This window comes from Platichthys flesus, chromosome 6 (genome assembly GCF_949316205.1).
Source record: "Platichthys flesus chromosome 6, fPlaFle2.1, whole genome shotgun sequence".
NCBI lineage: Eukaryota > Metazoa > Chordata > Actinopteri > Pleuronectiformes > Pleuronectidae > Platichthys > Platichthys flesus.
The window spans coordinates 15,002,283-15,024,534 of record NC_084950.1 but is presented as its reverse complement, the minus strand read 5'-3'; the positions used below and the strand labels follow the sequence as shown (position 1 = coordinate 15,024,534).

At 44.2% G+C, this 22,252-nt stretch overlaps 2 protein-coding genes across 4 annotated transcripts; one reads left to right on the top strand and one right to left on the bottom strand.

Moving 5' to 3' along the window:
- The first annotated feature begins 866 nt into the window (after nt 1-866).
- On the top strand, nt 867-15,870 carry kcnc1b (potassium voltage-gated channel, Shaw-related subfamily, member 1b). 3 transcript variants are annotated; one of them, XM_062389818.1, is made up of 4 exons: nt 867-1,430; nt 6,013-6,931; nt 7,495-7,668; nt 15,753-15,870. In XM_062389818.1, the coding sequence occupies exons 1-4, from the start codon at nt 867-869 to the stop codon at nt 15,809-15,811; spliced, it is 1,716 nt and encodes a 571-aa protein (XP_062245802.1). In that variant the 3' UTR covers nt 15,812-15,870. The 3 variants fall into 3 exon arrangements, with proteins under 3 accessions (XP_062245802.1, XP_062245801.1, XP_062245799.1); XM_062389817.1 differs by lacking the exon at nt 15,753-15,870 and adding an exon at nt 11,875-13,200; XM_062389815.1 differs by lacking the exon at nt 15,753-15,870 and adding an exon at nt 8,741-11,843.
- On the bottom strand, nt 13,491-22,229 carry sergef (secretion regulating guanine nucleotide exchange factor). Its single transcript, XM_062389830.1, has 11 exons — nt 22,157-22,229; nt 21,771-21,909; nt 21,188-21,340; nt 20,210-20,304; nt 19,948-20,008; nt 19,755-19,868; nt 19,610-19,672; nt 18,947-19,105; nt 18,670-18,836; nt 17,159-17,195; nt 13,491-14,512 (listed from the first exon to the last, which is right to left on the bottom strand). The coding sequence occupies exons 1-11, from the start codon at nt 22,196-22,198 to the stop codon at nt 14,346-14,348; spliced, it is 1,197 nt and encodes a 398-aa protein (XP_062245814.1). The 5' UTR covers nt 22,199-22,229; the 3' UTR covers nt 13,491-14,345.
- Between the last annotated feature and the right edge of the window lie 23 nt (nt 22,230-22,252).

Sequence of the window (22,252 nt, the reverse complement as noted above, 5' to 3'; positions counted from 1 at the left end):
GAAGTTGCCAGATGCAGCCTCCTCCACTGGGCATGCTCACTGTGATGTGATGAGACTGGGAGAGGAGGAGATGGTGTGAATAACAGGCAGTTTTTGGTGTGATTTATTTAGGAGGATCTCATCTTTGATTGTCTTCGTTCGGATCAGAGAGAGCAGCGTTTTCCTCCTGCAAGAGGAGGTGGAGGTTGTTTTTTCTGAACGGTGCATGACAGGGAGCGGGCAGGGGAGCAGCCTGCAGACAAAGACCTGCTGTGAGGTGGCGGTGGCGGGTGTCGATGAGCTTGAGCGTCGGTGTGAAGGAGGTGAGTCTGTGGGCAGCAGCAGCAGCGGAGGAGGAAGAGGAGGAGAGTCTCCATCGCAGCGCCCAGTCTCCAGCAGGAGCAGCCGGACAGGCGCTGTCCGCTCAGCACCGCCACCGCAGTCACCTTGAAAGTCACAAAGCTGCTGTGAGACCGATCCGATCCATCACTGCAACTCAAAGAGCCGGATCTACCCTGCTGCCAGGCGGAGACCTCCCCAGCGTCTGTGCCGCTATCACGACATTTTGGATGTACCGACGATGTGACGTCTCTCCTTAATGTGATGCCATTGGCTGCCATCGTTTTTTGGGATTCTTGCCTCTGCCCCCTCCAGTGAGCCCGAGCCCCTCTGAGTCCCCAGCTGCCTGGCAGGTGTGAGGAGAATGAAGCCTGGTCCAGCATCAGCCCTGATTTCTGTCTCATAGCTGGTGAGAAACGACCGGTTGCTCTGCGCGCTGCCTCCCTCCTGTCAACACTTTCAGTTTGATCCCCGGTGTGCACGTTGGCACGGTGCGCGTGCACCTCTGCGATGAAGGGAAGTTATTTGAGAAATGCCTAAGGGACGCAATGGGCCTGAGCGACGACAAGGATCGCATTGTGATAAACGTGGGAGGGATCAGACATCAGACATACCGCAGCACTCTGCGCACCCTGCCCGGCACCCGCTTGTCCTGGCTGGCCGAGCCTGATGCCCCCAGCCACTTTGACTATGATGCCAAGATCGAGGAGTTTTTCTTCGACCGCCACCCTGGCGTGTTTGCACACATCCTCAATTACTACAGGACAGGTAAGCTGCACTGCCCAGCCGATGTCTGCGGGCCCCTCTACGAGGAGGAGCTGGCCTTCTGGGGCATCGACGAGACAGACGTGGAGCCATGCTGCTGGATGACATATCGCCAGCACCGGGAGGCAGAGGAGGCCCTTGATAGTTTCGGCGGGGGTGGGCTGTTGGACCTGGGGAGCGAGGATCCTGAGCCGGAGCAGGAGCACGCTGAGGATGATGTGGATGAGATGACAAGGAGGCTCGCGCAGGGGGACGCTCATCACACCAGGAGTGGGAACCTATGGAGCCGGTGGCAGAAACACGTCTGGGCCCTGTTTGAGGACCCGTACTCCTCTAAATATGCAAGGGTGAGTATCCCATTCAGATGTTTGCCTGTGCCAAGCCATCGCTGTGTTCTTACCATTCCCATAATGAGTTATTATGAACACAAATGTGGGTAATTTGTTTGAAACTGTCAGAGATGCATGAGGAGGGCTGAATGGGGAATTTGTCAATGTGCCTTGATGGAGAGTCAATGACAGTCAATGATGGACCTGACAGGCTTTTGATGACCTTGAAATTACTCTCTCGGGGATTTCCACAGCGGGGGTTGTGATTGTTCAGAGGAAGGAGGAGGGACACAAATCAACCAAAGACCTCATCCATCAAAACCCTTTACATGCAAATAATTTCTACCAACCTGCCCTGTTACTCAGAGGGAGATAAAGAAAGTCATTTGGACCCACACAGGACTTTGGATTGATAGTTCAATAACACGAGGATGCCTGGGCAGGCCGCGGCTGGCTCTGTGCTCAAATAGGTCAGTGGCACATTAGGAAACCAGATCTTTGGCACCACCAGAAATGTCGCGGCACACCTCCACATGAACAAAAAGGGGTTTTCGTGAGAGGTGACACTTTTTGGCCATGGGCACTTCTCCATCTGGACACCATGTCTCTCAATGGTGATATGATCATTTTGTCTGCAACAAAGACCGCTGCGCTGCACGCTGCTTTAACAGCCTCTGCTGCCTGATTGGTATAATTAGTTGCCATGCCACATCCAGCAAGTGTAAACTGTATTGACATGTCCACACTCTTAACACCTAGCATCGGTGAAAGTGGTTTAATCTATAATATGCACACACTTCTTTCAGATTCCCCCTTTTGCATTCAGGAAGTTTCCCAAAGCACAAAACTCCTTATATGTGTCCAACAGTTACACAAAGAGGGAGACGAAAAGCAGAGCGAGGACTTACAGAGCTCCACCAAGAGGCTTCCGAGAAGATTAATTAGAAGTGAGCCTCAGAGTTAATTACAGACTCTATTCACAGTGGATACATCAGTGGAAAACCCACTGAATATCACTGCAGGCCCTGTGGTTTGCCGGCAACAGTGAGAATTAGCCAATAAGGAGCAAACAATCGTCCCCCCACCCCTCCAGGCCACACTGTTCCTATCAGACACAAACACACATCATTTTCGAGGCAGTGTGATGACAGGCAGCGTTTGTTTATCTGTGTGGAGGCTTGGATGCTCCGAGGGATCGAGATGTCAGGAGGCAGTATGAATGTAGCTTATAACAGAGAGGGGTTTGTGAGTTTGGAGGATGCTGGCAGTGTTGGTGATGTTGGTTTTTCATCTCTCAGAGCTGACTCAAAAATCACAAGAGAATCTGCCACTTAGAGCTGCAACTATAAGCCAATTATTTAGGCATCCAGCGGTAATTATTTTCGATTAATAGAATACAATCTGGGCCATAAATATTTTGTCATATTCAAAGAGCTATTTTTTCTCCACCCGAGAGTCCAAACAGATAAGCCATGTCGAAGAATAAGCAAACTAGCAATGATTTTCAGATTAGAAAAAAGATCTAGAAAGAAGAGATTTAGATCTGGATTTTTATTTGGATCTGCACCAAATTGCACCCACTCCTAAACATGCCAGATTTCTTTCATCAAGATCCATGAATTATTTTCTGAGAAATGTTGAAAGACGGCACAACTCTTAATGCCAAACATGTAACTGGCTCTTCATTGAACCGTAACACATCCTTCCAACAAGTCTCCTGGTAATCCGTCCAGTGATTTTTGTGTAATCCTGCCAGCTAACTGACGGACAAACAAAGAGCTGAAACGAAAACATATCCCCCTTGAAGAAGTTAATAACACCAGGATCTGTTAGTAAGAGCTGCAACTCAGGATCTTTGTTCTTGCATCATGTGATTATTTTTGGGACTAAGTGAATAATAATGGGGCCCAATTATGGCCAGTCCACCATTTCCTAAAGTCGTGGTTGCCATAGAGCCTGGTTGTCCAACCAAGAGTTCAAAAGTGGAGAATAAGAAAAGCAGCATTAATTGTCATTTGTATCAAAATTGTTGCTAATGAATTTTCTGTTGACCAACTTGTTGATATAGATTACAACCTTGGCTATAAACATATCAGTTAACACTGTATCTGTAGGGCTTAGACAGTGACAGATACAGGGGTTCCCCGGGCAAACATAAACATTATTTTGTGACAATTTAGTTCAATCTGAACACATTAATGATTTAAAATTGTCCATAGGTGTGAATGTGAGCATGAATGGTTGTTTGTCTCTGTCTGTTGCCCTGGTGATGGCCTGGCAACCTGTCCCACCTTTTCCCCAATGGCAGCTGGGTTAGGCTTCAGCTCCCCTGCCACCCTTAGCCTACAGCATACGTGAAGGGATGATGGATAGATGGAGGAACTTATAAATGAAAGCATAGATTCTCATCTGCATTTATAACCAAATCAAACCCACTGATAATGAATCTATATCTTTTTTTGTCCCTGAAAGTCTGGGGCTCCCAGTTTGGGGGTAATCCAATTTGTGCTGTTGATTCCTTCCAGTGTTATTTATGTAGGTCACGGTTTGTAGTGCCGATTTATTGGTCTGTATTAAAGCGTAGGGCGTACTTGTTATTTTGCACCAAACATACTGTGGAGGGGGTGGACAAAACAACATTATGCAATGGGATAAAACACAACCACATACTACTGACTGACGAACTGGATCAGCACACAATGAACAAGCTGCATTTTTAATGGCCGCTTCTATTTGACTGCATTAAAATGTCAAGTTTCCTGAGTCTTTTGTAGTCTATTGAAACCCCCCAAAACACTGACAAGTTATATTAGTGTGTAAATTCTAGTAACAATTGAGCTCTTATATTCATCTCTGTGAATGTAGAGCGGAGGACGTAAATGTGCTGCAGAGTCACTGCTGAGACAGTTTCCCTCTGTGCCATCATGCGAACATGGAAGGGAGGCAGACATTCATAAACAACAGCGATTTCCTCAGCACAGTTCAATGAAATGCGAGTGATGAGATGTTAGGATGGAGGAGCCTGTTTTTCATCTCATGCAGCATGCTTGCCTCCCTGACACACTGTGAATGGAAGTGGCCGGCTGAGTTTCCTTTGCTCAGTGGAATATGTATGACTTCCTCGTGCCCAGACATGCCCCACTCTGACGTACAGCTTCCCTCATGTCATGTCTACTGTCATGTCCCAGCTACTTAGCAATACTATGCGTTAGTGCATTAGCATCTATTGCACTTCTGTTCATCCTGGGAGAGGGATCCCTCATATGTTGCTCTCTGAGGTCTTGATATATTTTAATAGGCGTTTTTGAGTTTTCCCTGACTATTGTTGAGGGTTAAAGACAGAGGATGCCACACTTTGTTAAGCCCTATGAGACTAATTGTGATTTGTGATTATGGGCTGAACAAATATAATTTGATTTCATTGACTGATTAGTCGTGAGAAATGTTACAGCGCCCCGATCACGATCATAAAGCAGTGGCGTTTTGAGGATATTTCTAAATTGGGGGCCATAAAGGGGCCACAATTTAAACAGAGGGGGCGGTTATACGTCCAACAGCCATGCACACATTCATAACTCCTGATTCAGTAAGGTCAAACATTTAGATAATTCCTTGTCCACTGTTAGCTTTATAGCTTTGATATTATATATAATATATATTTTTGTCAAGATTACTGACAGGACAGGGCTACTTCAGGGGCCGATCAGATTCCACTGGCCCCTCCCCTTGATCCGCCCATGTCATAAAGACATGAGGACTGTTCATCATCTCCATGCATGAACAGATTTCTATTGATCTAATTTTGGCAATTCATGGGATGAGTGAGTAGATATCCGCTTTCATTGAAGATAGAGCTGTTTTTTATCTATTCAAACTACAGTCAGTCACACGGGCGGTAACACATGCTGTAAATCAGTGATCAGAGGATAACAGGAGCACAGCACTGCAATCAATACCCGGGAGAGGATGCTGTATCGGTTACACCCATGTAGTAGTAACCAGAAATAACAGAACCTAAATGTGATGAAATGTGATCACCTGATCGATACATGATGAAGGCCAAGGTATTCTTTTCTTTCACGAGTCTGTGAGCAGCTAGGATCCGAACGCCTCCCAGGAGCTGCTCATCTGGCCAGTGTGACCTTGTGTTGGGAAAACCTACTGTACCAGTGCAGCTGAAGGGAAGAACCTAAGCTAATTTTAGTCATGGGGGTTGATTCCTACGTGCCCGCTGCTGTCTCTTTGGAATTCAACATGTAGCTTACCCTTGAGAAATCCCGCATGACCTTGAGATACAGCAGAGGGAAGGGAAGGAAGAGCGGCATTGATTGTCCCTTTTTTTTTTTACAATGAATGGAGATGCACAGGGAGCCGGGGAGCAGGGTGGGGGTGTGGGGAGCGGCAGGAGCGAGTGTCTCAATGCCACTGTCACTGTCAGAGCAGTTGCCTTTGTCTGAGATTGAACTGCACCGTGTCGGGCTAAGAATGGCTGCTGAGCCGTCAAGCTTTGTCATATTGCATGTGTTACTGTGCTCATTATCCTCTCTGTCCTTCTTCCCTCCACTTCTTCTCCTTCACCGTGCACACGTTTCCTGCCCAGTGGGTAGCTCTGGCCTCGCTGTTCTTTATCCTGGTGTCCATCACCACCTTCTGTCTGGAGACCCACGAGGCCTTCAACCCCATTATCAACCGCACTGAGCTGGAGCTGGTGGGCAACATCACCGTGGTGCACACCTACCAGGAGACGGAGACTGCGGCCTACCTCACCTACATAGAGGGTGTTTGTGTGGTGTGGTTCACTTTCGAGTTTCTAATGCGAATAACTTTCTGTCCAAATAAGTTTGACTTCATTCGGAACGCCCTGAACATCATCGACTTTGTGGCCATCCTGCCCTTCTACCTGGAGGTGGGCCTCAGCGGGCTCTCCTCCAAGGCAGCTAAGGACGTGCTAGGTTTCCTGAGAGTAGTCCGCTTCGTGCGGATCCTGCGTATCTTCAAGCTGACACGGCACTTTGTGGGGCTCAGGGTGCTGGGCCACACACTGAGAGCCAGCACCAACGAGTTCCTGCTCCTCATCATCTTCCTCGCCCTTGGTGTTCTCATCTTTGCGACCATGATCTACTACGCTGAACGGATAGGAGCCAACCCCAACGACCCTCGAGCCAGTGACCACACACACTTCAAGAACATCCCAATTGGATTCTGGTGGGCTGTGGTGACCATGACGACCCTCGGCTATGGAGACATGTTCCCTCAGACGACCTCCGGTATGCTGGTGGGAGCCCTGTGTGCCCTGGCGGGCGTGCTGACCATCGCCATGCCCGTCCCTGTGATTGTCAACAACTTTGGAATGTATTACTCGCTGGCCATGGCAAAACAGAAACTACCAAAGAAAAAAAACAGGCATATCCCACGAGCTCCCCAACCAGGTTCTCCTAACTTCTGTAAGTCGAGCATCAGCTCCCAGCCCCAGAGCCCCATCGCACATGACGACGACGTTTTCGAGATAAAGTTTCAAGGTAAGAAACAAAGACGATACACGTTCAGATCACTTCTCTATGTTCAAGACCCAGACACATCACTGCTCAGCGGCTTCACTCTCTGTCTGTTTTTACACTTCAATCAGCCGATGAGTTCCCACAGAAAGTAATCAATAAAATATGTAATGAAAGGCACATTTGACTCTGGATAGAAGAAAATAGAGGCTGAGGCAGACCGTGAGTAATCTTGCTATTGATTTTGGAGTTAATAATGCAGTAATTCAGACTTCCTCCGTGTATTTGTAATATTAAGAACATATAAATAGAGGCTTTAGTCACTTGATCCCTCTGGCTGCCGACGTGTTGACCTTTGATCGAGTTTGTGCTCCAAAACATGGGAGGAACAAGGGACGGTCCAAGGCAAATATTGACAGCAGCTATACATACAGTGATTATAAAAGGGAATCCCAAATGTGCTTTCAGCATAAAGAGCGTGGAAATAGCAGATAAAGAACAAAGGCTTTGTACCGTGCTGGTTTATGAAACCAGATTTGTTTTGTGTGTGTGTTTTGCTTTCCTTTTCTTTATTGTCTTCTTATTAGACTCCAAGCTGAACGGGGAGGCAGCTAACGCAGCGCTGGCCAACGAAGACTGCCCCCACATTGACCAGGCGATATCTCCGGAGGAAATCTTCAGTCCCAGCGAGCGAGAGCGGCCCTGCTTCCTGGTCACGACTGCTGAACGCCCCAACCACACAGGGGGCAGAGTGAGGAGGGGTACGTACAGTAACAGCCAATCACAGGCCCCCGTAAGACACTGACACCCCGTAGACCATAGACAGGACACGCTCCTCTATCCCTCTCTGCTGAGTGCTGAGTGTATTAAACACACGCGTCAACACACACACAACAACAAACCTCTTATTGCAACCTCCACACACTTTCACAGCAGCTGCTTCGTCCCGATGGGCATTGTACATATTGATATATATGTATATAGTGTCACAATAGCATTTGTTAAGGCCAAGCACAAGCACCACAAATGTCAATAAGACATGTCCGCATCTGCATAATATATTTTTTGATACCATTCATAACGTTATACCCCTATTTATTTAGAAGAAGAAGCTATTTTCGAGATTTATATGATCTAGAATGTGTTGTCTTACAAAGAAGGTATTATGTGTTATGCGTGTACCATGTATGTATATGTGCTTTAATGGTAAATACCACCGGGATCCAGACTTTTGAGTACATTGACCATAACGGTGCATGAAGTGTCTTGCCGATGGGTGCTATCAGTATGGTGATGGAGCACAACACAGAGGGGAGGCTAATGTCAATTATTGTCAATATAAGAGCAAAATTCAACCTTAGTAATTGTTACACTTTAATACCAGGGTTAAGCCCTTTTCATTTATTTTAATTAAATCTATTATTATTGTGCGAAACATTCCTGAGAAGATCAAGTTAGACTTCAGCTGTGTGTGCAGCCAGCACATCCACAGGGAAATGGCCAACAGCATGAAATTCTACCTGTAGCTGAGACGTTCCCTGCCTGAGGTGCCTGCCTGTTTCTTTTCCGAGTCTCGTGCAGTGTTATACTCCGAAACCATTCCAGTACCACCCGGTGCATGCTGTTGTACTCCTGATACACTCAATGCATGGAGAAGAAAAAAATATGTCTCAAGTCTGTGTTGACCTGTTTCTTTGGAGACAAAAACAAGAAAGCAACAGGTGTAGTATTTACCAGTTGAGGAACGGCAAAAAAAAAACAAAAAAAAACAACATTTTGTCGTGGATTCAGTGCTACAGTGTACTCAGAACGTTCTCTGTTTTTCAACTGAAGGTTATGAAAAGCCTTGGAGCCTTAACAGCATGTCTGGCATGAGCGGGGATGCCTCTGGAGTGTCCTCAGTGTCTGCCCTGCCCTGCAGCCCACCCTGTCTAATGCAGCACTCACATTCTCCCATCCCATCCATTATGTAGCATGGTTGAGTAGCAGACACAATGCCATTGGAAGGCCAGTCCACACCCCTCCTTCTTATCCTTCCTGTTTTTGGTTTTGTTTTTACACTTGCCTTTGCTCCTGCTTTCTTTCATTTTTTTATAATTTCATTTTTTTCCCTGGACAACTGTATCTTACCTGTGCTAGTACTCAAGCTTCCCAAGTGTTCTCCTTGGGTGTGTCATCATATCCTAGACTAGACAACACTGGCACATGCCAATCTGCATGGGTCACCACAGCTGCAGACAAAGCACTGCTCTACTTCTACAACAGGCTAACCCCACTCTCTGCCTGTGTGTACATCATTGCCTGTTGCTCTGTTGCTTTTGATCTCGCATACTCTCCTGCCAGTAACTTTTCTAATCTCATCTGCTTTTACAATATTGTGAAAGAAATTTTCATAAGATGTAACCCCTGCTAACGGCCCAATATGCTGGATATTGACAACACATGGCTTTGAAACATATCCAAAGGGAACCATGGCCAGCTGTTAAGGGAACTCCTCTAAAGTGCTTTGTGACGTTGCAAAGTAGAGACGTTCACTTTCTGTACAAGTACAACCCAGGCGAGGCTTTATGTTATCTGAGTGGCCATTAGAAAAGGTATTATTACATGATGATGTTCATGATGTCCAATGCAACATGGAGATGATGACAATTCACATACAAGTGATTATTACATCCAATGTCAAAAGAACTAAAACTGTTTGTTCATTTGCATGAACTGCATGAGAAATTATGTTCAGCGAGAAGCTAACTGTATCGTAGTACCTGTAAGAAGCTCAAAAGCTTCTAAAGCTTTGTCATGTTTTTATGCATTTTGAGACAGCTTTACAAGAGACTCAGTCATAGCAGAGGATTGATGTAGCTGCCATTCTTTGCCTTTCCCCAAATTCGTACATTGATTTGATTTACTCGACAGGGGCCTCCAGCTAAAATATCGTGATTTGACTTGAACAATCTGCCATGAAGCCAACTAATCCTGTTATGAGCATAGCCAGTTTTTTTACCAATAGTTACGTAGTTACGAGTTTTTAAAGTGCCGTTAGTCTGCAGCAATTTCAGTAACTGCTGTGATGCCTAAAATTAACGTGAGACTCATGAATTATTAAACAACGGTGCCTTCGTACCTGGTGAAACAAAAAGCTGTCTCAGAATTCAGGGTGTGCATCCTTCGGAGGATGCTTTTAAAGTCCACTTGCATCCCAGTGGCTCGACTAGGCTTCTACGTTTCAAAGGCTCATTCAAAAGCTGACACCAATGCACTCTACTATCCCAGAGAAACGTTGGCTACAACCAATAGATCCTTCTCGTCCCAACCTATCCCAGGATTCATTGTGTTTTGGTGACAAAGGGTTTTTCAAAGCGGTAATAATGCCAGCAAGCATCAAGACATCGAACGCTTCAACTCAAACAAACAGCTAACTATGCACACGTGAAAAAACAAACTATGGGGGATTAAAAATGTCTCTACCAGTCCAACCTCAGCTCCGGTGACGCTCGTGACACCTCTGTAGACCGGACCGTCTACTTTCATTTCGGCCTTCGCGGTCTACGCAGCCCACGAAGGAGGCGCTCTTCGTGGCTCGGGTAGATAGTGTCAGTGACAGAGATGCAGCCCCTGAATTAAGAGACAAGTAAAGCAAAAGAGAGATTAAAATTTAAATGATATTACATAAGTGCTCCCGGTGTAGCATTGACTCACTTTATATACCATGCTCATAACAGTGTGACGAAGCTTTATATTACAAGATGCACCTTGTACTTTTTGCACCTCCCTACGTATCCTTAGTGATAGTAATAGAACGTGTATTGTTACACCACACAATCCACAGTAGAACTTCACCTCTAGTGAGAGACCAGAAGAAAACACCAGAAGATACTTTCTTAACAGTCCCTAACTCAAGAAAGATTTTTGTATTGTAAAGCACAACAGGTTATTAAAGGGGACCAGGTAGGTTCTCCTGCAGTATATATCTCTATTGATTTAAAAACATCAATACTGATACTGGTACATGTATTGATACTGTCCCAATACTTATGCACAATTATTTCAGGGCACTTTAACAAATTTGATGTTGATCAATCAAAAAAAAAGAAGAAAAAAGAAGATACCTTTCTAGAAGAAGATAAGTACAGCATCTCATCTAAGTGTTGTTCTTATTCTGAATGAGCAGAGTTTTACTTTTCCAGTCTTGTCTCTTGTGGTAATTAATGGGCGTTATATATTTCAAAAGAGAAAAAAAAAAAACTTGTGACGATTTGATGTGAAGAGATGCAGGTGAATTATTTGCTCATGCAATTCAAGTGAGAAAAAAAATAACAACACAACCCATCATGTTATGTGGGTCTATACTTGGGGAAAGGTAAATGCATGTATTTTACATTTATGCAACAGAAAAGTATTCAAATAAAAGATGTAAATACGAGTCCTTGCATGAAATAAATTTTATACACAACGAGCGTTTAGACTCCGTTTTTATTCAGCAGCACATGCACACATACGACCTTCTTCGACCGCTAGCATATGGCTAGTGGCGCCTACTGCTGTTTGACCCTCGGTCCACCTGTGTTCGGGTCAAACAGAGGATTTAAAAAAAGGAAAAAGGAAGTGACCCAGAGAGCATGATGAGAAGTATACAAACGCATGACAGTGACTGATGTACTGTTCTTAAACCCGTAAAGCGCCGCATGATCGGGCATGTTTATTAACCGACTCAGCGTCCAACCTCTGCACACAGACACGTCATCCTCGTCTGATGCCTTGGCTACGCATGGGAAACACATGGTAAACCTGTCGTTTACCATGAACAACTAACGGAGCACATTTTCTTTACTCTCCAAGCTACTGTCATGTCTTCACCTCTGTCGCCCGCACCTCAGACCTCTCCATCACCGCCATCATTTCCACCATTATACATAATTTGTGTATTAATTTCTTTTTGTTATTGTTGTTTTTTTTTTATATGTTTTTAGAGACCCAGCGACAGCCCCGGAGCAGACAACCAACAGAGTCAGTTTGTGTTATGAACCATGGTGTGCCAACCACTATGTGTATGACTCATAACGGCCCATCACCCACCTGAGAGTGCTGTAGCTATGTTGTGTGTATTACTTAGTATTTTTAAATGGGTGTGACAGTGACAACCTGTACATCACAAACTCAGCATAGATGTAGCACTGAGGAAAGTTTTGTTGTCAAGCCTTATATAGCTCAGTATCTGGTTACTGTGTTGTAATTTTGTGTGCCTAATTTGTGTGTGCCAGTGCTGTAAATACGCTTTTTTTGTGTGCTGAAGCTGTGTGTACCAATGTTTTTGAGTGATCATCCGATATCTGTGTGCTTCTTCTTCTGTTGAAAGAAAAAAAAATGTTGCTCCGATTGAAACCCCACCCTCTCCCGCACCACAAAGACACCAACACCAAACATAAACACACATACACAAACACGCACACGCACTGTGTCAAACAATATTGTCATATTGTTAACTTTGCACTGTCATGGTCACATCTTTGTAGACTTTTTTGCACTGTTTTGCACCAGTGACCTTTTCTTAACAGTCCTTTTCTAAGTTCTCAGGCATCAGAGAGATAACATCCACAAACAAATGTAAAGAATAACATCATATTTTCAACAAAAACAAAAATCCCTTTTCTTACATTGTATTAATGAGCCATTTATAAGACAGAGTGCCATTAAGAATTGGCTAAGACTTTTTTTTTGGCTAAAGAAATGACCAATACATATTCAGCTTTCATTGAATGTTGAAGAATGTGGGTTTATTGCTGTACTACATTAACAGTCATTTCACAGCCCATAATTATTCTGTAATACGTTTTCATTGACAATCATGTAGAATTGGACTTTTATTATTTTACTGCACAAATCCAAATTGGTGTATTAGTGTGTAACTAATGCCACACCTCATACGCCTCTCACACTGGACAAGTGCCTCTGTTATGCAAATTAGTCTCACCATTCAGGAGTTACTCAACCAACATGATGAACCTAAATGTGAGTTCTATTTCAAACTAACCATACTGTCACCAGCCATTCAAACCAGTTCAGTACTCAAAAAGTACACAGGATATAATGGGAGTCCCTGTGTGGGTCAGTTTCTAAAGGCAAAGCAGTGAGCATACCCAGATAAAGATTCGGGCACAGATTCATTATCTGTGTGGAAAAGTTGAGATTGATGAGGGACCAACTTTTTACCAAACCACTGCGGAAACACTGCCAACTATTCGCTGAGACCTGCGTGCAATCAGGTTACAGCAGATCTGGAGCTGAGCACCCATGGGAGGGGGGGCAGTGTGCTGATTATTGTCCAACAGAATAAAAAAAAAAAAGAAAAGAAAACAGCAGCTGTTGTCATTAATGGAATTAATCACTCAAAGAAGTGGCCATTCAGTGAGACCTCAGAGTGTGTATTTTAAACACCATGCATTTGGTGGTTAGTTATTTCGAGAAGGTGTTCAGTGATCGTTTGGATTGGTTTGCTGTTGAAGGATTTTTTTTGTGTGTGTGTTTTTTTTTTTAAAACAATTCAGGCTTGTACAATAAATAGTGATAAATAAATAAAACACAGAAATGCTATTTTTAAGGGAGTGATGATTTTTTTTTTACTCAGCTGAATTTTATTTTCATTGATGCATACGGTCAGTGACAGCGATGGTTTCCACATTTTATTTGCATAAACATTAATTCTAAAGAAGAACCTTTAAAATTCAAAAGTAAATACATGGAAGCATGTCATCCCTGAGCCCCACTCAGTGCTGACCTTGAAGGAGGCACCATCTAAAGATCAGCAGTTGATCCACAGGTGCTGCATTGCGGTCGCCCACAGCTTATAAATATGTAGGTAGGGTTAAACACAGAGGACATGTTTCTCCCACGAGAGATGAATGAAGGATACAAGTGGTGCAAATTAGACAATCATAACTGACAAGATAATAAATGAATGATGCAAAGTTGGAAAATAAAATGAAAGCCTACGTATGAGCGGTAAATCAAGTGAAATTCACTATGAACTGCAGAGATTGACGACCTCCTGACATTCAAGATGACTGCAATAAACTCACTGACATGAGAAGATGGAGGTAGAGCACCAGTGTAGCTTGGCAGGAGGACCAGGAGCCACAGCCATATCCTGCAAAGCCTTCCCCGTCATGTCAATCAAAGTGACAGGTTGGCCTCTGTCCACATAAAACATACCTCAGCCCACGTACGTCCACATGAAGTCGTTAATGACGACATAGTAAAGTATGACCTGCTGAGGTAGCATCTGAAAGGTGGAGGTTAACAAACCTTTGAGGGCTCTGCAAGGCACCAATGCATCACTAAATCAGTCAGAAATGTGGTAGTTCACAAAGTCCCTCTGTTTTTCTCATCTGTGATTGTCTCATGCTGAATGAATGAATGTCCCTGATGGAGTCGGTGCAGAGTTTTATCTCGGGCTAGTTGTCGTGGCGCACACAGCCATTGAGTGTCCAGCTCCGCAGCCGATTAGAAGAGGTCGGAGACCGGATATGAGCTGAGGCTCGGGGACGTCCGTCTGGGAGCCGTCGCCGCACATTCCGTGTTCGTTCCAGCCCCAGGCAAGGAGACACCCCCCTGGAAGGGAGAGGGGGTCATGGGTCAGTGGAGCTGACGGGGGGGAGAGACAGGGATGTAGCGCAGTAGCATGTAGAATACAATTAGCAGCCTGGTGTTCAAAAAACAAAAAGGAGTGAACGTGATCTCTCACTTACACACACTGAATGTGACTTCAGAGGACATTGCATTGATTTCCTTTAACTACCCGGAGACCCTGGAGACCCTGGAAAGCCTCCAACCTAACCTTCACCCTGACGTTAACCTACCACTAACCTTAAACATGTCTTCCCCTTACGATCTAAGGATTTACATTACAAGGACTTGCTTCTTGTCCACATAAGGAAGGCAAGTTTCCATAATGTGACACATCAAGGTCCCCACAACGCCTGCAATAACTACACCACACACACAGTCTCGGTTCCCAGCGCTGACACTCGGACAGTAATGAAGCCTCCCTGCTCTTCACAGCTGGTGAGCTTGTTGGTGGGTGTGGTCAGGTCTGTATCACAGAGGAGACACGTGCCATGGCAACATAGTTACCTAATAGGCTCCATTACCATGGCAACAGAAGCGAGCTTGCTTTCTCAAGGGTCACACATCGTCGAGCTTTCCCTGTCGTGCAGTTGTGTGTCCCTCATGCCATTTACTTCATAAAGAGTCTTTGTCTTTCTGCGTTTTTATCTCCCTCTGAAAATTAGGAGCGTCGGCGATTTGGATATCTCCATAGACGTCTATGTTTTTGCCAGTTATCTGAGCACAGTATCACGCCAGCAGCTTATGTCAGTGTGACAGTCTGTCCCACATGGCTCATGCATTACAGACGTGCATGTGGCCACGTCTTTAAAAACACGTTCATAATTGCACTGCATCATGGTTGTCATCTATCAGTGAAGCTAGTGTGTCGAAAACGTTTTGTTCTTTGGAGGAAATAAAAAGCCATATTTTGGTGCTGCGCTTTTTCATGAACTCACTGACGGGAACACAGCACATCAGTGTTTCCATGGCAACAAAGTGCCTGCACAATATCCTGCACAACAAAAGGATAAAAATCAAGAAACTCAAACCAAAAAGCCACTTCCTTGTAAGCAAATCCATCCCTTTGGTTTGATATTCAACAGTTTAAATTAACACCCCTGACACAATCTGCTGGCGGTGCACTTTTTCTTATGGCTCGATTCTTCAGATACACGTGAAAGCAGATGTTTGCCCTTCCTCGTTCATGCGAAGTTCAACATGTTTAACAAAGATCTTTCCTCAGATTGGATGAGCCTGACCCACAGCGTCTTCAGCCCATCTCCCTCCTCTGAACACGGCTGATGGGTTTCATACATGACGAGCACTTCTTCAGGTGCAAACGGGCGAGGGCTGAGCAGGCAACAGATATCATGAGCAGCATGCAGTGCTCTCCGTTCCTTTCTGCCTGACCTACTTCAGCACCAGAAATAGCAGCACTCAGGTCTCTGCTTCCAATCCTGTTTTTTGCTATTTCATGGCTCCTGCCACCGCGCTGGAGACAGGAGGAGAAAAAGAAAGACAAGGGGAGAGCGCGGCAGAGCAGCGAAGTGCACGAGGTTCACATGAGTCTGCCTGCACTGCTTCTGCTTCCTCATCACATAACTGACCTTCTGAGAGCGGTGCTCTATGAGAACTGTCATTATGACTAACAGTCTGCATTAAAACTCTCCTAATTGTAAATGGCACATCCAGTTAACAGGTTGAATTGGTCTGAACATTAATAGCGGATGGCTAGTTGCTTTTTTACATTTCCTCTCTAATGGAAGCCTTGGCTTGTGTTTCAGTGTTCATCTGCAGTATTTATATTCATGCTGATATAAAAAAAAAAAAAAATGGGTCAGTGTTCAAATTTTAATGTAAAAGATTTTACTTCCAAAATGTTTTACAGTGCACTGTGGTGAATAAAGGTTAATAAAGCACAGGACATTTTGTAGGACAAGTACTGTGTGTTTATTGTGTGTGATTACAGTGTCTGTATTCTCTTCTTATGTAGATAAAGGGAGATTGCTCTCCAAACGCTCGACTGGAAAAACATACCTGTAAATGTGCGTGTGTGGTTAATTCAGCTCCTTTACAGGCCTGTTGGGGTAATTGCTCCTGTCAGTGATACCCATGTATCTATGCTGTAATTACTTCCTGATGTAAAAGTCATAGAGCAACGAGCCGACCCCAGAAATCCTCTGCAGCATTACCGGAAGGATAATTATAATGTTTCATACTGAGGTTCAATTGTAACATATTAGACAGTTCTCCTACTAATGCTTTGGTCCAGAGAAGAGGATTATCTGAAATAGTTCCTCCACACCTTTGTGTGTATTCTGTGTTCATTTATGTGGTAGGAGCATGAGTAGGAGTAGGAGTCGAGTCAGGTCAGGAATTACGTCTCTTGTTTCAGCCTCTTGCACTTACCGAACACAAATCCTGTTTCTGCTCAAGTTCTCTGACACCTGTCTTCTTGAATATACGTTTCTAGTGCAGTTGTGTAAGGTCGGCGGATGTTTATGCCCTTCCATTTTTCTGCAATACATTATACTGGCAGAAGTGGAAGTTTAAGACAACTATATTGTAAAAAGAAAATCGGTAGAGAAGCACCACATGAGCTGAATGAGAAGGAAAAGCCAAGAGCGTGTCAGGACAAAATACACTCACCGACAATGGCGAGGTTGTGTTCAGATCCACACGCAATCTGCAGAGAGAAAGACAAAAGGGCGTGAAAGGGTTTATCTGCTTACAATGCATATTTGTTTGTTGAAAGCAGACAAGACAGTTTTAGGACTCAGAGAATTGTTAGTCCAACATGGACATAAAGATTACAGCCGGCGGATATTAATTTTTGGGGGCCAGGGGCCGATATTAAGAAGTGTAGAATGGGGGGTGATTTCCTTTCAGTATAAAATCACCAAGTAAACAATGTATCATCAGAAAGCAGAGTGAACAAATGCAATAGAAATGGCAGCTCATTCATAAAAGCCAAAACCGGGAGGAGTCAATGCCACAGTTTCAGCATGGCTTCCTCTGCAGATTTTTTAATTTTATTAAGTCAATCTGTATTTCCACTTCACAACTACAGGAATTGAGAAGACGGAGTGAAATGCTGATCATATCATCGGGAACACAAACTAGAGTTCAACTGCTGTGATGAAGTCATGTTTTTGATGAAGCATACCGCATGAGTCACATCTTAAATAGAAGCTCCCACAATGATTCCTGAAGCATTGACAGATAGTAAATTGTTACTGCAGTAGCGTTCATAGGCCTCATAAAGATTTGACAGTTTACTAAAGTGGGTGTACAGTTATAGCCGGACTAACGTGGTCGAGTAGGCGGAGAGATTCATAGTCCACTCAGCAAATTCATCTCACTTTTAGCTTTACACACATGAGGTGACTACACTTTGACACACGGCAGTGCGGCCGCAATGATCTACGCGTGGAGCGGGAGCGATCCGGAGCTTGGCCTTGTCGGTCCGTGACATCCACTTAACTGGCAACAATCTCCTAACATATAGCTGCCATTCAGACGGCAGGTTAACTGCTGCAACCCCATGATCCTCACACATAACCCGCCTTATGGGAGAAGGGACCTCTGCCTTGGCTAAATGTGAAAGGTCGCTCCCATGTGCAAGATAACGCATGTGAGTGAGTGGAAGTGAGTAAGACTGTGAGTGGGTGTGTTTGTGGTATTTACTGGATAAATAGTATGAAGCCCATCATTAAGAGGTTTCTGTCTCTCGATCTGCCTCTCACTCAGTAGCACTGGCTTCCACTACATAGCAAATCATCTTCAGATGCCTGTTTTGTTAGTTGGGGTCTGCTGCCCCCTTCTGGATTGACACAGGACATTTTGGAAAACATGAGGTCGACAACCAACATAGTTTGGTTTTTAAATGGGCCCGTGTTTAAATCATGGGGTTTATTGTAGTTTGGATTATTTGCATCATGCACACAAATTACCTATATTGAAACTATACAAAATAGGTCATTTTTTCTTTTATTTCAGATTGCCTTGGAAGAACTGGCTATAGGGACACCAGATGAAACTTGGCCTATACAGCTAACTCTGGCTCAAGACACATCAATGAGAACTCTCCCTATTCAATAAATAAAAAATAAAATAATGATAACAGGTGTAAGTGAGTTTTTCACAGATGGATTCCTCACTTGTGTTGCTCCCCTGATGTCTTTAACCTCTGTAGGGAGGCAAACCTCCTGGTTTTCACTTCCTGTTGATGGACCAGCTGACTGCTGCTCTGCGTTCTTAGTGGTTGCTGCTTGTCGGCCCAGCTGTCCATAATCTCCTCTGCCCCACGTGAACACTCTTCCACTCTCTGAAATTAAGTAAGGCCTGATTCAGATATGGCCAATCTGGTCTGTAAAATCCTGTTAAAGCTGTTGAGTACCATTGATGTAATATGCTGTATAAGTGACTTTGTTTCACCTGTTTGAGCAACAATGTGAGTCCAGCCGCTCAACACGTTCATTACTTTCTCTCCACCCAGCAGCGAGCGCCTCAGAGGAGTGGGAGAGGACAGGAAGGGCTCAGAGGTGGTCAGCTGACCGTGCTTGTTGCTTCCCCACAGGAACAGATCACCGTCTCCTGCACACGAGACAGAAGCAACACCACTCGTCACCCAGAAGAGCTAGCAGCACACAGGCAGAGCAGTGATTACATGGAACTGGTCAACATAATAACAAGACAGCAGGGAGCCCTGTCATAATGATGTAATGACCTTTAGTGGAAGACAACACAAGGGTACAACCTGGATGCATAAATGCCCCCTGAGGAGGACCAGCAAGAAATTAAAGACATATCTGCTTTAAAATGATGTCTTATGTTTGTATTCTGCTCCTTACTTTGTGAAATCAGGCGACTTTACACATTTCATTCATATACAGATACATATAACATGCACACACATTTTGTATGCAAACTGTTTAAATTAAACAGCTGATATGGCTGCCAGGAAATCCATGCAGTAGTTTTTATGCAATGCTGCTAACTATCAGACAAACAACTTCAGATGAAAACATAACCATAATGGCGGAGGTGATAAATAAACTAAACACAGGGTAACAGCTGATGTTTACACTGTTGTCATACCTGTGAGGCACACAGAGTGCGCTGAGCCCGCAGATACCAGGTGTGATATTTTCTGATCCAGACCTGTAACATGAATATCTGGTGACATTTATCAACCATCAGTGAATCGGTAAATGTTTTCTGTGTTTGTGCTCAGTGCATGTACCTGGTACCAGACAGGGCAGCTGAGAGCAGAGGTGTGATGGGACAGGGTGCGGACTGAGTGCTCTCTTAGCGTGACTGAAAAGGCCAGTTCCCCATTGATACACAGCACCCGAGCCTGAAGGCCAAACACAATATTAGGATCTGTGGATTGACTTCTCAGGACAAACATACTGAGGACTGTTTACAATTCTTACCAGTGACAGCGAGGGAGTGTCTAAGTCCTGCTGCTACACTCACCACGGGATCCTTCAGACACTGAGGACAACAGCACAGTCACTTGCGCGTCAATGAAACCGATCAAACAAACCATGACATGACGTTGGTTTGGAGCAGAAAACTACATACGTGTATATATATAACACAAAGGTATGTATGACAACCATTACAGAGGCTTCCAAAGTTTTGGGTATGTTGTATTATTACAGTCAGTAAAACACACACGGGTGTTGTGCTCACCTTAACAAACAGTAAATCTGCAGAGTGTGTGACTTTCGGTCCAACACCCAGTTGTCCAAATGCATTGGAGCCGCAGGCCATTACCTGACCACAATCTGTAAGTGCAATATAAAAGAAAGATCTCACACTGAATCATTCAACTTCTGTAAAGGTGGGAGTTGGTTCCAGGACTTTGATTTCCTTTGTTCCTTTAGGTTTATTTTATACATTTTATTGGTTGTATGTATCTTATTATCTAAGTGTTATTATTTTATTTAAATCATATTTTAACTCTGTGTATAAATGTTATCTTTCCACTTTCCACTGTTAAGTGTTCACAACTTTCATGGTATCTCATACTTTGGGCAGCACATAATGCATCCACCAAGAAATGTTCTATATATATATATAAAGGTTTGCTTGTTTTGGGGTAATTCATTAGAGGAGACTTTTTGCAGCCTCACCGGAAGTTGGAAAAAATTCTCACAAGCAAGTGTTTATGTCTTTAGACTTTCTATCACAGGATTTTTCAGAAACTTCTGCATCATCAGAAATTGAGTTGACAGATGTATGTACACAGTGGACATTCACACAAATACAATTTACAAGTCAGATCAGGTTATTACAGTAGCCTACATATGACATGAATGTAGCATCAGTCTGTGAGGACTGCTCTTGTTGCTACTGACTGTTCTCTTATATGATGTGGTTGCAGCTATCTCACCCTGGGTTCATGGTCTATTGCACTATATTTCTTTTACTAACTTTTTACTGATTTACAACTGTGTAGGTTGCACTTTCCTTTCTTCTATATTTCCATTGATGTTCTGTCTAATTTTAGGCTGCTGTGACATCCAAATTATTCCCTAATGACTAAATAAAAATAAATATTATTCTACATCATTGATCATTCCTGCCAAGAACTACTTGAGAGAAATGCTTATTCTAATCTCGTGAAAATGTCAGATCAAGTGTAAGTAAAAAAACAGTAGCACTCACCGGTGAGAAGAAGAGTAAAGTCCCAGCCACAAGCAACATTCGTGACAGACTGTTTGAGGCTGGGACAGAGCTGAGGAGTTGGGATGTTTGCATGTTGCCCGAGTCCCAGCTGACCTCTGTGATTCTGTCCACACACAAACACTTCTCCATTCTCTGTCAAAGACAAAATACTAAATTAAACATATGAAAACCAAGCAAGAGGTTACTGACTTTAAAAACAAAAGCACACTAACTATATAAATTGAATTGATGTTGATTTGCAGTAGTCTCAGATAAACATTACAGAGCATAAAATTGCACCTTGACTCTAAGAAAAAAGCTGGATTATTAGTTTGAATTTTGATATATTATGTATTTATGTATATTTATATAATATATATGGGAGTGGGATCTAACGGGGTTTGGGGAAAGAAGGAGAGGGAATGATTTACCTTTAAAGCCACAGGGCTGACAGGTGGAATTTGAGGATAGTTGTTAAATGAGACTATGTAACACTCTCTTTGTACAGAAAGTGCTTTGCACCTGCAGTTGTTTGCCAGTAAAGCGAGAGAAGAAGAAGAAGAAGGAACAGGGCGGGACGTACCGGTGACGAACACGGAGTGTCCGCCGCCTCCGCACACACACCGGAGCGCCTGGTCCTGGAGAGCCGCGGTGTCAGAGAGCCGGGGCTCGGACTGGTCCTCCACATGTCCCTGTCCCAGCTGTCCGTGGCTGTTGGCCCCCTGAGTGCAAACACATCTGTCCCTTACTGTGGTGCTCAGGACTGACACTTGTTTACAGCCGCTGGTTTTAGCTGCACTTGTAGTTTCCTGACTCCAATGCTAACGTTAGCCAAAAGTGCTACATTGAGGCTGCCGAGACAAGTGTGTCTCTACCGGTGGTGAGTATATTTAAATCGGATAAACTCCATGACCACACACACACACACACAAACACACACACGTGAAACAGTGAAGACGACAAACTTACCCAAGACCGTAAACAAAACTCCAGCCGCGAGCTCGTTTCCATGGAGCAGTACAGCTCCCTGCGAGCGAGACCAGAGGGATTTGCGACACTGTCGTA